This window comes from Neovison vison, chromosome 7 (assembly GCF_020171115.1).
Source record: "Neovison vison isolate M4711 chromosome 7, ASM_NN_V1, whole genome shotgun sequence".
NCBI lineage: Eukaryota > Metazoa > Chordata > Mammalia > Carnivora > Mustelidae > Neogale > Neogale vison.
Genome location: NC_058097.1, coordinates 138,192,421 through 138,209,029, shown reverse-complemented (window position 1 = coordinate 138,209,029; position 16,609 = coordinate 138,192,421). Strand labels below are relative to the sequence as shown.

The 16,609-nt window shown below is 34.3% G+C and overlaps 1 protein-coding gene across 9 annotated transcripts in view; it reads right to left on the bottom strand.

Moving 5' to 3' along the window:
- Positions 1–16,609, bottom strand: part of PICALM (phosphatidylinositol binding clathrin assembly protein) — a 113,514-nt gene that overhangs the window by 25,703 nt on the left and 71,202 nt on the right. For 5 of the 9 annotated variants that reach the window (XM_044258367.1, XM_044258364.1, XM_044258366.1 and 2 more), the window contains exons 12-14: positions 14,368–14,471; positions 8,866–9,015; positions 886–993 (exon numbers count right to left, since the gene is read on the bottom strand). In XM_044258367.1, coding sequence (XP_044114302.1) covers positions 886–993; positions 8,866–9,015; positions 14,368–14,471 — 362 coding nt within the window. The remainder of the gene's footprint in view (positions 1–885; positions 994–8,865; positions 9,016–14,367; positions 14,472–16,609) is intronic. The other 4 variants (XM_044258371.1, XM_044258373.1, XM_044258370.1 and 1 more) reach the window with 1 other exon arrangement.

Genomic DNA, 16,609 nt, shown 5'->3' with positions numbered 1-16,609 from the left:
AAAACAAAGTCACCAAAAATGGTGGTGTACAAAATATGAGTAGCTGATCTCTATTTATTTTATCCTTTTCCCCAGAAAAACAAACTCAAAAGGAAAAAGCCAAATGCATCCAAAAATGTAATTATAAACCAACTAGTGCACAGAGAAAAAAAATTCTTAGTCCATACATATTCTTTATAAGATTGATTACTTTTTGTATAATCGAATATTATAAAATCAAAAACGCCTCAGTATATTTCTTCAAATGACTTGAACTTATTTACTAATCAAAATCAAAGGTCATTCCATGGTAAGAATAATAAATTTCATGGAAACTCTTAATCTTTACAAACTTCAGAGTAACAAAATACTAAATGGAAACCTGGCTCTACAAATTTATGTAAGTCCTAATTTTAAGACAAATGAACAAGCATACTACAGAAAGAACCATCCTTAAAATAACAAAAAGCCCCTAGAGCTCTGGTACTTAATACATTCTAGTTGGTTAAGCACCGACTATCTCAACAAGTCAGGTACCAAATGTTTTATTTTTCCTACTTTTCAAAAAAGCCAATTTCATTTCAGTAAAGGTGAAAATTGTAATGACTACAAAGCACAACATTCTACACATAACCATTAGCAATTTACCAATCTAATGTGAGGAAGTTCTCATTTAGCTCTAGGAGAAACAAAATCTTCCCAGAATCAAAACTGCCAATAAGAAAAGGGTAACAGTTAATAATCCCTTGAAGTTCTTCTCATCTAGTAGCTGGGAGAAGAGAACAACTTCACTGGCTTACCGCAATTTAATCTATTTACATATGTTCAAAAGATATTATTATCTGTCCTTGCACAGAATCTAAATGAGAACATTATAATAATGTTAACAGAACAATTTTTTCTTACCCCCAGAATCTACAATAACGTTGGTAGATTTATTTCCAAACACAGATTCAAAATCAACATTAAGGCCAGCTGAAGGATGTGGCTGTGCAACTGGAGATGGAGTGAATCCTAAGGAAAACCAAAGTGGAAAAAGCTCAATTCTTTAATATATCTACATTTACAGCTCTTAATAATGACGACAATAGAATGGAAAAAGCAATAAATTCCCCCAATGAAGAACAAGGCCAATCCTTCAAGCAAAATGTTTCTTAACACTACTCCATCTTTTTGTGGTGATGACATTTTTCTGTAAAAAAATCATCCTACTGACAAAGAAAACTAACAAAAGAGCAACTGAAGTTGTACTACTAAGTTTGTTTCATTACAAAAGTAAAATCTTTATCTTTTTACCTTAATTTTATGTACTGATGATTTTTAGAAAACTAAACACATCTAAAATTCCAGGACTGTGCATGAAGTAAAATATATACACAATGCAAATGATCACTTGGTAATGAAGTAAATATTCTACAGTGTTTTAAAAAATATCTACTTAGAGATTCTACTTAGATCCTGGAATCTTCCCCCTCCCCCTGACAACCTACTCACCTTCCATTATTTCTCTCACCTTCTTTCCACCTTTAAATTATTAATTAAATGCAATATGGTTTAAGTTCATTTGAGAAGAGGATTCTGAAAGTTACAATGCATTAATCCTTAGGTTCCCCCTTTAAAAGTAACCCTTTAGATCTATCGAGTATTCCATAGGACACAAGTTTTTAAAAATGTTCTTATTCCAGGGGCAGCTGGGTGGCTCAGCTGGTTAGGCTGCTGACTCTTGGTTTCAGTTCAAGTCACGACCTCAGGGTCCTAGGATCAAGCCGGAGTCCAGGCTCTGCCCTAACCGGGGAGAGTCTGCTTGGGATTCTCCCTTCCTCTGCCTCTGCTTCTGCATGCACACTGTGTACACGCTCTCAAATAAATAAATCTTTTTTTAAAAGTTCTTATTCCATAATTACTTCTTAAACCACTCTTAAAAACAATGGTCAGGGGAACCTGGGTGGCTTAATTGGTTAAGCATCTGCATCTGCTTTAGGTTCAGGTCATGATCCCAGACTCCTGGGATTGAGCCCTGCATCAAGTTCCCTGCTCTGTGGGGAATCTGTTCTCCCTCTTCCTCTGCCCCTCCCCTGTGTTCCCGCATGCGCTCTCTCCCTCTTGCTCTTTCAAGCTCTTTGTCTCTCTCAAATAAATAATAAAATCTTAAACCACCACCAACACCACCACCACCACCACCACCACAATGGTCATAAAATGAGAACACAAACACTATCAAAGTATAAAATAAGTTAGTATATAAATCTGACCATTCATCAAGACGTTTCTAGATTTCTAGACTTACCAGTTTAATAACATTTTATTTTATTTTATTTATTCATTTGACAGAGAAAGTGAGAGAGAGAGAGAAGCATAAGGAGGGGGAGCAGCAGACAGAGGGAGAGGGGGAAGCAGGCTGCCCACATAGCAGGGAGCTTGACGCAGGGCTCGATTCTAGGACTCTGGGATCATGATCTGAGCCAAAGGAAGACGCTTAACTGACTGAGCCACCCAGGTGCCCCTAACAACATTTTAAAGTGTACAAGCTGTTTAAGAATTACACCATGGGCTCACTGATTCTTCTCTATGAGAACTTATGCATCTACTCAAGAAGACAAAAACTTACTGTGCTTAATTTTGTGCCAGTAGAATCATCAGTTTAAAAAATACACAAATTGTTGTTTAAGTGATTCTGGAAACAGTTCGCTGGCTAGGTCTCCAAAGGTTAGGAAATATAATAATTTATAAATAGGATAGCCTATCAAATTCCCGTTTTCTCCTCTTTTATCCCACCTTTCTAGAATCCGGTTAATATCAGAGATAAACCTATCTTTCTAAAGTAATCCATTTATTACTTTCTTTAAAGAGAGGAGCCATTTACTATGGTCCTTAGGGGCATCAGTCTGTGTAATTACAAGACTACTACCTAAAAGTGTAAAAAGTTGAAGAGGATATAAAGTAACCCAGAGCTAGCACCTCAAATTTAAAAACGTCTCTAGGTATGCAAAAAGTAAAAAGAAAATTTTTTATAAATTGTACTATCTGATTGGCTCCTAGGGAAGCAAGCAATGTATTTCAAAATAACAATATTTTAAGTAGTAACACATCTTCAAGGTAAGAGTTCTACATTTTCATTTCAATGAACATTATCAACTTAATGGCCTTTTATCCCAAGTCATTTTTTGGAAGACTTAGGGTTTTGTTTTGTTTTTTTAATCGGAGAGAGAGAGCATGCGTGTGCACACAAGCAGGGGGAATAGCAGGCAGAGCAGGCAGAAGGAGCAGCAGACTCCCTGCTGAGCAAGGAGCCCCATGCCAGACTCCATCCCAGGACCCTGGGATCATGACCTGAGACGAAGGCAGCGGCTTAACCTACTGAGCCACCAAGGCTTCCCAGGATTTAATTTTTTAAAGTTACTTAAAACAAAGATTAAAAACTACTATCACCATCTCAAAAGGAAAATTCAGAGACCAAAAAAAAAAAAAAAAAGATGAACAAGTTCTGAGTTAAGGTTAACTGTATAAAATAATTATGACATTGAACTGCCTACTCTTTCACTTCACCAAGGCCCAGTAAAAACTCTACCACTGACCATCAGTAGTTCATAGATCAATATTTAGAAATCACTGCCTGGCAGAGCAAATATCAGGAGGACGATAATAAATTAACTGCATGGTACAAGATGAACAAGCTTTGGGGACAGAAAGGCATTCCAAATACCGTCCAGAAAAACACACCATTTTGTTAAGGGATTTTAGAGGTAGCTCCATAATAAACTAGATCTCATACTTGCTGTGAAAGTAACTTCTACTATTTATTAAACTCTATGAAACACTAATGCAAGAGCTTTATAAACAGTATATTATTTAAACTTCACAATAACCCTATGAGATAGTCATTATTATCCTCATTTTACAGATGAGGAAACAAAGAGCTTAAACAATGTTACTCAAGGCCAAATATTTATTAAGTAGCAAAACCAAGACTTAAACCTCAGATTATCTGATTTCAGAATCTTTTAGGGGTTTTCAGTTTATCCCAAGTATTTCATTTTATATAAACTAGTAGGCAGAAAAAGAAAATTGTATTATTACAGCTATAGTAATTCTATTTATTCGCTATTAAAGTTATATGAACTTCTTGAGCTTCTCACAGCAAATACTGGGCCAAAAAAGTGAACAACCATAGCAGTTTTAATAAAGTCTAAAAGCAATGAAAAACGTGTTCAAGGCTGTATCTGATGATTAAATAGTAACAAATATAAAATGATTTGCATACACAAGATAGTTTTCAGTAGTAGTTTTAATGATCATTCTACGTACCAGGCATAGCGCTAGATTTTATACAGTCATATATGTTAATCTCATGACAATCCTGTAAGTTATTATTATCCCAATTTTCATAGGCTTAAGAAAGGTCAAATACTTGTTTCAAGTCACACAGGTAAGGACGTAGAACTGGAATTCAAAAAGGAATTCAAATGCAAATTCACTGAATACTAAACACATACTTTCCATCAAATGTCCTCATAATTTCCATTTTTAAATCTTTTTAATCATGCCCAAGTCTGCCAGTCAAGAGCCTCATTCTTCACTTGTGTCAAACCTACTTTTCAATCCCAACTGAACAAAGGTAATCAACTCCTATGCACCAAAAAGAAAAAAATAAAATCAGCTGGATTTGGGGGTTTCATTATCACTGCACTGGCCTAGAACATGTTTGGAAAGACAGAAATGAGTATCAAAATGGCCATGCCTCTCTGGAAACTGTTCCCAGTTTCTTCTGCCTTTGCATAGTGCTGGCAAAGCACACCTATTTCCAGGAGATCTCCCTACATCTGTGCCACAACTGTTTAAGTCAAAATTATTTAGTGTTCTATCACTATATAAAGAGCTTTAAATTCCATAAGCTTGTAATAATAAAATGTTAGAAGCTCCTCTGAAAATGTGAACCTTTTGAGTACAGATTAAAAGTGGGGAGATGACAAGTATCCACTCACAGAACAATCCTGTGTTTAATTAAGATAAGCAAAATTAGGGGAAAAATGACCTGTTCCTCAAAAGCAAGTATATTTTTTCTTAACCAAATAAAAAAAAAAAACCCTCATTTTAAAGAAAACAAAGAACTCCCTCCTGCATAAATAAACTGATAAACTTTAGAGATACCATTACCTACCTCCAAATAAACCAGCTACGGTAGAAGGCTCATGGCACATAAGGGTAGTATTAGGATAAGCTTGAGTGCCACAAAAAGAATCTGACAAGGCATACATGGGGGGCAAGGGGGAGGGAGACAGAAAAAAAGGAAGAGAAAAGTGAGGAGGAACAGTTAAGAGTGAAATGGAATAATTAAAAAAACAAATGAACAAACAAAACAAAGACAGGAGAGTCCAAGCTCTTAGTGTTCTTCATATTACAACTTATTTTAAAAAGCACTTAAGTCTCCATTATGAATATTCTATTTAAAATATATTCACAACAAAATTTTTAAAATAACCAACATGTATTTCCTTAGAGAAATAAGCAGCAGTTGGCTTTTTAGTCAATGTTAACATGTCTTCTGATGTCTTCTTTTACAGATGAGTAAGCAGGCCTGAACAAGGTCACAGACATGGCATAGCTGGGATCATCAACCCATTCTTCTTGACTTATAACTGCTTTAATGAGGACAAGCTACTTTGTACACTGGGGTTCACATCATCAGACCAATGTCCTACTCTGAACGAGTTAGAGTTAGAGGGTGTCTATGTAGCTGTTCTGATTTTTCTCAGTCGTTCTTAATCCTTTAGAGCAGAGGTTGGCAAATTATAGCCAGAGGCCTATTTTTAATATGGCCACGTGAGCTAAAGAAGGGTTTTACATTCTCAAACAGGTATTTTTTAAAAATGAAAGAAAATAAAAGAAGAATATGTAACAGAGATCTTATGTATCCTGTAAAGTCTGAAATATTTACTATCTGGCTCTTTACATAAAACGTTTGCTGACCACTGTTCTACAGAAGCACTATCCAAAAACTTCCTAGTAACAGAAATTTTAAAAAATCTGCTCTAATATGGTAGACACTAGTCACATGTGCCACCGAGCAACAGAAACCTGGCTAACACAGCTGTAGGAATGACATACCTTGGGTGGCCCTTTCATGCTATGAGTAAGAAACTGTTGGAATTATTATACAACCTTACTTCTCAGGAACTTTTAATGTGGATTAAAAGGCTTCTTATTATAAGGCCTCTTCTTAGGACAGGCATTCGCAAACTACAGCTGCATGTCTTTGTGAATAAAGTTTTCCTGGAACACAGCCAAATGCGCATTTATGTATTGTCTATGGCTACCTTTATGCTATAATGCCAAAGCTGGTAGCTGCAACAGACTATATGACTCATGAGCCAAAAATATTTCCAATCTGATCTTTTAAGAAAAGGTTTGCTGATTCTTGTTCTAGACTAATGACCTAGGTTGACATGAGTGATTTACATTTTCCCATTCTAGACTCACTTTTACAAAAACACAAGTACTAAACAGTAAGTTTTTGCTAATGATAAAACTTGACAGATGAATATTTTTTAAGTATACTTTATACTTTCATTTATACTATTTACACTCAAAGAATTTAAGAGTTTAAATAAAGTCAACACTTTCATAAGGAAAGGGCTCTGTAAAGCAAAGACACCAGATTCCTGCTTCAAGCTTTTGCTCCTATCAGCCAGGTTGTCTCAGGACATTAACCTTACTCAGACTCACATAATCCATGCATAAAAATGGTATTAATTCTGTTACCAATATGAGAGTTGAGAACTTGACCAAATATTCTCTGGAGGTCCTCACAAGCTTACAATCACCAATTCTAGGATTTTGATCTTCAAATGCACCTACTCACCTTAGCATATACGGCCATCAATTTTACTAACTTTCTTTGCTTTTTGGTCTTTCTCTCACCCCAACCTAAAGGCCTTAGCCTTCAACTTAACATTAGGAAAAGGACATTTCTAGTACATTCCTTCCGTTAAAGGGTTTCCTTGAAAAGCGTAAGTAATAATTAACTCTCACAGAATTTTTTATATTTTTACTCTGGTTCTGTTTCAATGTGAAATAGCTATAGCCTATAGCATTCTGTCCCTCTAGGGTAAACAGAAGACTGACATACTGAAGCACATGTACTGGTCTGACCTAAAGACAGAAATTTTAAGACCAAAAGTAAAGACATAGCTGTTTCATAACCCCAATTAAAGCAACCGACTTAATGATAAAAGAAGCCAGACCCACACGCCTGGGTGGCGCAGTTGGTTGGACGACTGCCTCCGGCTCAGGGCGTGATCCTGGAGTCCCGGGATCGAGTCCCACATCAGGCTCCCAGCTCCATGGGGAGTCTGCTTCGCTCTCTGACCTTCTCCTCGCTCATTCTCTCTCTCACTGTCTCTCTCTCTCAAATAAATAAAAAAAAAAAAAAAAAAAAAAAAAATCTTAAAGAAGCCAGACCCACTAAATACATGCTAGCTCATACTCAATAAGTATAAAGAAAATATAAACTTATTAGAAAACCACATTCCAAGGTTAACTCAAGTAACCTTTTTTTACCAAGCAAATAAGGTACAGCATTTAACAATTCTTCTGAAGAGTAGCAAAATATGAAATTTAGTTTCAGCCACTTTATACTTAATTTGTAATATGTTACAATGACATGAAGGAATGCCTGCAATTAATTCTTAGAATTTGGAGCTATGAGACTAGTTATATATAATAATAGCACCTGCCTTGGAACTTCCTAAAATCTCCAACTACTCTTTTCTAGTCACCTCTCTTCCACCTCCTCATATGTATTGAACAGAATGTTCAGAATGTGGCTAAGTTTCTATTTAGGGTACACAGCTGACTTTTAACATGCTGCTTTAAACACAGATTTAAATTTTTATTGCCTTAAAAGTTGTTTCTCTGGTGAATAAAAGCAGTTTCATCGTCTTTTAAGGGGTGTTCAGAATCTTTTCATGGGGTTGAAAATTGTTAATTTCAGGCTACTATATATTCTAAGTTTATACTTAGATTTCCTTGTGTAACTCTGGAGTGAAGTTTTACCATTTTACAGATTTTTATACCACAACTAAAGGCAATTTAGTTTTCATTTTCTACTTGTCATTTATCTCCAGGCTAACAATGAAGTGAAACCCTTAAGAATGGGACAGAGTGGGGCGCCTGGGTGGCTCAGTGGGTTAAGCCTCTGCCTTCGGCTCAGGTCATGATCTCAGGGTCCTGGGATCGAGCCCTGCATCGGGCTCTCTGCTCAACAGGGAGCCTGCTTCCTCCTCTCTCTCTGCCTGCCTCTCTGCCTACTTGTGATCTCTGTCTGTTAGATAAATAAATAAAATCTTAAAAAAAAGAATGGGACAGAGGGTATGTATGGATTTAAGACGATCTTACTATTCACAGTTCAAAAAAAAAAAAGATAGCTACTGAGAATGATAACCATCCTCTCTCCTAAACAAAGAAGGAAAGATATAAAAGTACATACATATTAGTAAGTGTAAGAGATGTTACCCTATAGCCAACTCTCTGAATTAATAAACAAAACATGGGGGGAAAATGTGATAAATGATGTTAGACAGCTTGAGTATCACACTATAATATGATGGAAAACAACACACACACACAAAAAAAAGAAAAAAAATCCAAAAACAAAAACACCAACCCACAACTTCAAAGGAAATCTTCTTTCCTAAAAACTTGGATTAAATAAAATTAGGGATACTAATTTTTAAATGTCACTATATTATTGTTATTTAGTTTATTTTAAAATTTGATAATAAAATCCAAAATAATTATTGCAGCGCCTTAAAAATAATTAATGAATATGTAAAAAATACTTAGGCAGTATAAACATTAATTGGAAAGAAAGGTTAAATGGTACTTTACCAACAAACATTTCATGAGTAGGTGTCCTAGTAGTAAAAGTGGATACATCTGAAGAAATGGGAAGGTGAACATCACCACTACTTTTTGTGAGGAAAGGATTTAAGCTTGGAATGGCATCATCAACAGCATCTACAGTAGCAGAGAAAGGATCTGTGCAGTCCAAGTGCATTACAGCAAAATGAAGAAAGGAAGTAAATTAATTAGTATTGTAATTAGTCAAAAGATGCACAGTGAAAAGTAGCAGCTATATTATTGTTTATTAATCTTAAGTGCATACCTAATCATCGTCATCAAGATGGAAGAACTACATTTAACCTCTTTTAAAATGAATCCTCAGAAGAAAACATTAATGTGTCCAATTAACATCTGTAGCATACTAAGGACAGATCTGCTCTCTAACATCAGGAAGCCAATAGGTAAAAAAGAAAAGAACCAAAATGCATCGATAAAAGAACCACCCACCCTGGACCATGTTCCCCACCCTATATGGGAATGTATTGGCTTTCATGGCATACCTATGCTTATTCAAGTGAAAGATATAAACAACCAGTGTAGTATGCGTGTGGTGTAAGTAAAATATCAAAAAACAAAATTAGGGGTAAAGGGCTATTTATAACATGTAGGGTAAGTCTTAAATAGGTTCAGAGGTAGAAATTTAAAAAAATAAAGATGAAGAAAAGGTCTAATGATTTAGAAACAGAAAAGGAATTTTAGAAAAATTAAGAACAGAGAAAAAAGAATGGTGGCCATTTCATAGACTGGGAACCACAATGAAGGTCCAGTTAAGAGTTCTAAAGCGAAATCATTAAGGCTTTAAATGATTTACTAAAGTAATAACAAAAGTACTATTCCATATTAGGATGGTACCAAATGTGTATTATTATCAAATCCTACTTCTAAAGTTATTTTAGAATCAGGTATTTACTATACCTATACCTCATTCAAAATAATCACCATTCTAATGACTAAAAACCACTTATCATTAGCAGCAAAACCCTCCTAACCTTTTAACCAGAAGCCTATTCTTGTCTACTATAGTTCGTGATGCTCACTTAACAATATGATATTAAGCACTGTATTTTACTCTAAGACTGTATGATAAAACAATAAGAACACAAAAATAGCCTAAAAATAGCCAGCTCATTCATTACAAATACATTTTTCCCTAAAGTCAATAAATTCAAAGCAGGTGCTCCACAAATCCTAAAACTATTTAAAAAAGGAAACAGCAAGAAAATGTTGAGGTCACTGGCTTATACAGAATCATTTTTTAAAACTTTAATTTTTTTTTTTTAATCACACAGGACCTTTTCTAGCAAATATTCCTACAGAACATCAATTTACACCCAAAAATAAAGTCTTACAAATGTATCAAAATTCACTGATACATTATTCAAACTAAAACAATCACGTTCAACACCTTTCCCATCTCCCACTCCTTAATTAATGGAATGATGGGGGGAAAGAATCCAAAAAAGTAATTAAGAAATAAGAAGTAGAAAACAGATAACAAGAAAAAGGTTTTCTGTCCTAAAAAAAACCTATAATGATGACCACTCTAACTGCTTTCTGCATAAAGAAGGGGATGCACTGTTTAGTGTTCATCAATTTGTTCAAAGTACTATTTTAAAATAGTGAATAGTGGCATGAAGTTTTTAAAGTACTTCATACATGGTCGGGCCCAAAACATCTCTAGTTTTTCATGCAAAAGAAGCCATGAGAGAAGGCATTCGAAAAAATACATTCTGCTATTACAGATCTATTAGTTTATGAGAAAAGACATGTTTGGGAAAAGTCATTAGTTATCTGCTGCTCTGATGAATGATGGAGTTTTACCTAAGTACTTATTATCAATCATTTTCTATTATATGAAACATCTTAGAAAAGAATACGCAGAAACAAGCAAGTGTGACTGTATTTAGGTCAACTAGACAGTAAGAAAAAACAGTCCTTAATCTACTTGACAGAGTTATTAGATAATATAGATGATGTTAATCTGTTAGTGGATACTGTACTACTACTAATAAAAACAAATCCATTACGATTAAAAGAAAATAACATTCCAGCTACCCCAACTTAAACTTTATTCACTAGACAGGTGAATGAAAAATAAACAAATAAATAAGTAAGTATTTTATTTTAAAAAATATTTTTCCCATTATTCCTATATTAGTTACTAGAAAAGTTTTTTATGTTACAACAGTCAAAGAAAAATAATCCCAAAAAATTGAGGATTAATATAGCAGACATATTATAATGCTGAGGTCCTAAATACTGGATACCTATATTGACACAAATAAGTTTTCCCTAAAGCATTGTGTGTTTCATGCCAGTGGAGAGTAAAGCAAATTTAACTTCAGAATGGTCTGCCTGAATTAAATTCTAAAATCTAGCTTAAGACATACATCGGTGTACTGAGCTGATAATATTGTTCATTTTTAGATTTGATATAACACAAAGTTTTAAAGGTGATATAAACTTAAATCTTCTCACATATTAGTATTCAACACGAAGTGCCTATTCAGACTCCAGATCATTTCTTGAAAAATCAAAGGCTCATTAATAATGTAGTGAGGGGTACAGAAGAGCTTGTGTTCTCTCTTTCATGTTCATTTTTAGGTGGACTCTTAAATGCCTTTTAAATAAACAGTCAAACCTTACTTCCCTTTAATTCAGCACCACTAACTACCTATGATTGGGAATACACAGCATCTCTGTGGTGCTTTATGGTAAGAACTAAATTAATGCCAAATCTGCTTTAAAAAGTACTAACTCTGCTATTAAAAACCATTTTAGCAAATGAAAGCAAGACAAACACAGAATAAAATTTTAGGATTATCAAAAAATCGTACCTTTGCTTTGCTTTGCTATAAAAGCAGCATGATGTTAAAATGTTACATATTTCAAATGTTAAGGTAAATGGTTAATTTCAAAAAACTTAACCTTTACTGTTATGATCAAAACCTTTTACGTATATGATTTATTTATTCATCTCAATCTAACTTTAATTTCAAAAATAAAGTAAAAAATCTTAATCCAAATGTCCTGGATATAAAAAATATACTGACTGATTTAGGAAGTATTCAAAGTTCTTGACTTAAAACACTCTTCAGGCAGCCAATTGTGCATAAGTCAAAACTCTGAAATTATCATCGGCTCAGAAATCAATTATCTTTGTATCAAAGTCAAGACAAGATTTAATTCTTTTTTCTTTTTTGAAGATTTTATTTATTTACTTTACAGACAGAGACCACAAGTGGGTAGAGAGGCGGGTAGAGAGGCAGGCAGAGAGGAGGAAGCAGGTTCCCCACTGAGGGGAGAGCCCGATGTGGGGCTCGATCCCAGGACTCTGAGATCATGACCTGAGCCGAAGGCAGAGGCTTAACCCACTGAGCCACCCAGGTGCCCCAAGACAAGATTTAATTCTTAAGTTGAGAGGTTCAGAGTAAACATTACTGTCCTTTCCTCATATATAACGATAAGCTTTTGGAAAAATAATGGTCAACTGCTATAGCCTCTGTTCCCACCATTCTTGATTTGTATTTTTAGTACTTTCAATGGTCTCACTTGTACATAACAAGCCTAATGCTAAAATATAAAGGAATTTTTGATGGAAATAGTAGCAAGAGAAAAATAACCTTAAACAGAAAAATAAGACATAATTAAGTATGTTCCTACATACAGTATTCGCCCACAGACTGCTATGAAATGACTTCTTTTAACAAGACATTAAACAACTTCTACAGGCTGAAATTTCGTGAAATTATTCTCCTACAAAAACAGTCTATCTGCCTTCATATGAGTTCAATAATCCCAAGCCAAAACTTTTTAATTTGTTAATTATTAGAATTAACTATATATGGTATCCAAATAAAATAATGTCATAGTTCAGTTTCTTTGAAATGTATTAGTTCTCACTAAGACTTCTGTAAAATTTCTCATCTATTTAGGAAACAACTACTTGGTTTTTTTCTTTTTTTTGTGTGAAGGGGGGAAGCAAGCTAAAACTCCTTACATGGTCATGTCAATTCTACTACACTTCTAAAACAATTCACAGTAAGCAGAAAATAAACAAGTAAATTTTACCAGATTAAAAATCCTAAAATTAGGACATATCATTAGGATCTTAAAAAAACACTTTCTAAATTTGTTATGTTTCACTCAGGTAAAAAATTCTAAAATATTTATTGACTTTAAACTAGCTTATCAGTTTTATGAATTAATCCTGAGAACTTAAGATTTAGCTAAATTAAACTAATCTTCTAAGTCTTTTTTTTTAATCAAGTCATGACTCATAAGATTAGTCTAGAAAGCTAGTATTTTAGCGTTTTACTATTTCTGTTACCTGCCATATCCTGAACCAGAAATAACCTGTCCAGAAAAAAAAAAAAAATCCACTCATTCAACAAACTTATTAAAAATCAGTATCTTAGGCAATGATAATATAGCACTGAACAAAATAAATAAAAAATCCTGCTTTCAGAGACTGCACTCTATTACACTACAAAGAGCCTCAAGAATGAACTATAAAAAATGGAAAAAAGTTCTTAAAACTCTAATCATTAAAATATACAGGAAACAAGTCTAATTCATACTAACATAAAAATTCTCGAGAATAATTTTATCTTGCTATGAGAAGTAAGCTGATCAATTCAGATTTTACATGTGAACCAATAAAACTTTAAGGTAGCTTGCCATTCCCTATTCTATAGACAGTATCTTTGCTCAGAATAACTCCCCTTTTACTCGCAAATAATTTTTGAGTGTTCATAAAATAATACTTACATAACAGAAGCATCACAACCAACCAAATGAAATAATTTGAAAGCATACTATATGTCTATGCAAAACTGCTTAAAAATTGACATGGACTAGGTTCAATCCCTCAAAGATGACAGGTCAATGATCATGATATAGTCACCCTAAGATCAGTAACTACTACAGGGCAGCAAACATTCCTTGTTACTATTAGGGGAAAATTCTTTGAATACCAAAATCTTATAGGTCTCAACTAACTACAAGTTTTAAATGCAAGTAACATAAAGATTGTCATGACAGTCCCAGTCAGAACATAGTTTACTACTTGATAACACCATCTGAATTTTATTAGAACCTTATCAGATATTTACATGACAGAAGTTTTCTTTCTCCCGTAAGTCACTTTTTTCCCTATGCCAAAAACAAAAAAACCCGTAGGCATTTTCTGATTATGGAACAGTTACTCAACACTGAAAGATGATTTCATACTTCAACATACACTGGGACCTTCCTCTTCACCTTTATTAAAACTTTTCATAATTTAATTGAACAGAAATTCCAAAATTACATTTACAAATACATGAAAATGTCTTCAAGGAACAAAATGACCTCAATGCCATGGTAATATTTTTGAAATTCTCCATTATCAAGCGTAACCAAAAACTACACAAATAAGTAAAACACTACAGAATGGGAAAGGGAGTGGCCTATACAGCATAAAAAGCAGAATTCATTAATGCTTACCTCCCCATGTACTTGCTACCTGAGAAGCAGTTGACATAGGAAGTACAGATGGGTGAAAAGTTGGCTGTTGTAAATCAAGCAGATCATTTGGTAGCTTTGATGTGCTAGGAAAATATTTTGAAAAGATGAGTTATTTATTTATTAGGTAAATGTTGCTCTATCAGCCTCTCCCTTTCTCCTGCCCAGTAAATAAAGAACATTAAAAGTGAAAAAAGGCCAAGTAATGTAAACCTCAAAAGGAGGAACACTTTCAGTAAGGTAATAGTTGCATATCCTTTATATATTTAACAGCAAGTTTTTACTTATAACAGTGTATTTCTAAGGAGGTTTGGGAAAAAAATTCACATACCATATTTTAAGTTTATATAGGATTCAATTATAGCCCCTCTGGAAAGGATCAGTGACTTCCCCAGGAAAATACTGATTTCTTTACTGAAATGAAGCTAAACAGCACGATTCTGAAATATGAAATATCCTGGCAATTTTAATTTTTGTAAGGAAATTTGTTTTCTTACTTTTAATCTTCAAAGAACTTCAATTACATTGGTAATACTAACACCTTTAGCGAAGTAAAAATACCTGTTAACTTCCTTCTATTGCTTCAATATCCAAATATACCAACAATACAGGAAAAAATTATGCATGCATACATGATATAAACTTAAAACAGAGTCAACCTATTACACAAGTGAGGCACTTTTACATGATATATAAGACTTTTATGTGATTAAGGAGTAACAACTCAAACAAAGATCCTAGAGTTTCCATGAACTGAAGCATTGTGTGTACTATAGCACATATCATTTTTAACTTACTCAAAAATAAAATGCCTTTTAAACACAAAAATTAGTTTTGACAGGTAAGGAAAAATACAAACGCATTTAATGCCTTGAGAAAAAAAGAACAGAACAGGCAATAAAGCATTCTATAATAGGCTGTAAGACTTGCCCTCGGTTACAATTAAAAAGGTAAAAACTTTGAGAGTTATTAAGTGAAATAAAACATAGTCAAATTAGTTCTTTATCTAATAATTTGTTTAATTCTCAAACATTCAAAATCTTTTCCACTTATCTCTCATCTCTCCTAAGACAGACTTCTTTCCAAGGTCTCCAAGTAGCGACACTTCATGTTATTTAAGAAGGATTCTAAACACGTAGCACATAAATTAAAAAACAAAATTAACAGGGCGCCTGGGTGGCTCAGTGGGTTAAAGCCTCTGCCTTCAGCTCAGGTCATGATCTCAGGGTCTTGGGATCGAGTCCCGCATCAGGCTCTCTGCTCAGCAGGGAGCCTGCTTCCCTCTCTCTCTCTCTGCCTGCCTCTCAGTCTACTTGTGATTTCTCTCTGTCAAATAAATAAATAAAATCTTTGAAAAAAAAAAAAAAGAATGAGCTAATAAAATAAACAACAACAATAACAAAATTAAAGAAAACCCTATCTCTCTCTCTGGAGCATCTACCATGTGCTAGTTAAAAACTGTGCTACATCCTATACTAGCCACCTGGGAGCCTGCTGGAAATTAAAAACCCCTGTAACTACTGAATCAGAAACACTGGGGGTGAAACTCAAAAATCTATGGCTTCAGAAACTCTCCAGGTGATTCTGATGCTTACTGAAAATTGAGAACCATTGGGGGCGCCTGGGTGGCTCAGTGGGTTAGGCCGCTGCCTTCGGCTCAGGTCATGATCTCAGGGTCCTGGGATCGAGTCCCGCATCGGGCTCTCTGCTCAGCAGGGAGCCTGCTTCCTCCTCCTTCTCTCTCTACCTGCCTCTCTGCCTACTTGTAATCTCTCTCTGTCAAATAAATAAATAAAATCTTTAAAAAAAAAAAATTGAGAACCATTGATCTGTACCATACATCTTATTTGGAGACAGAGATAGAGAAAGCGATAGAAAGAAAAAAAAAAAAAGAAAGAAAGAAAGAAAAGAAAAGAAAAAGAGAAGGAATGAAAGAAGAGAAGAACAAACAGAGCAAGGATTCAAACCAGAATCTGACTTCCAAACTTAAGACTTTAAATCACTCCGAGATAAAAGACAGGACAAACTTAGAAAAAGCCAATTATCCTAATTCGCCTGGAAATATTAACTTCCACTGTTCAGTAGCTTTAATTACACAACAAGATTACTGAAGTTAGTCTGGTAGGCTTTAATTGCCACAAAAACCTGACAACTCTAAACCCTTACTATGTTCCAGATCACTGAGTTTAACACCTGGGAACAGACATCAAAGACAATTTAACTT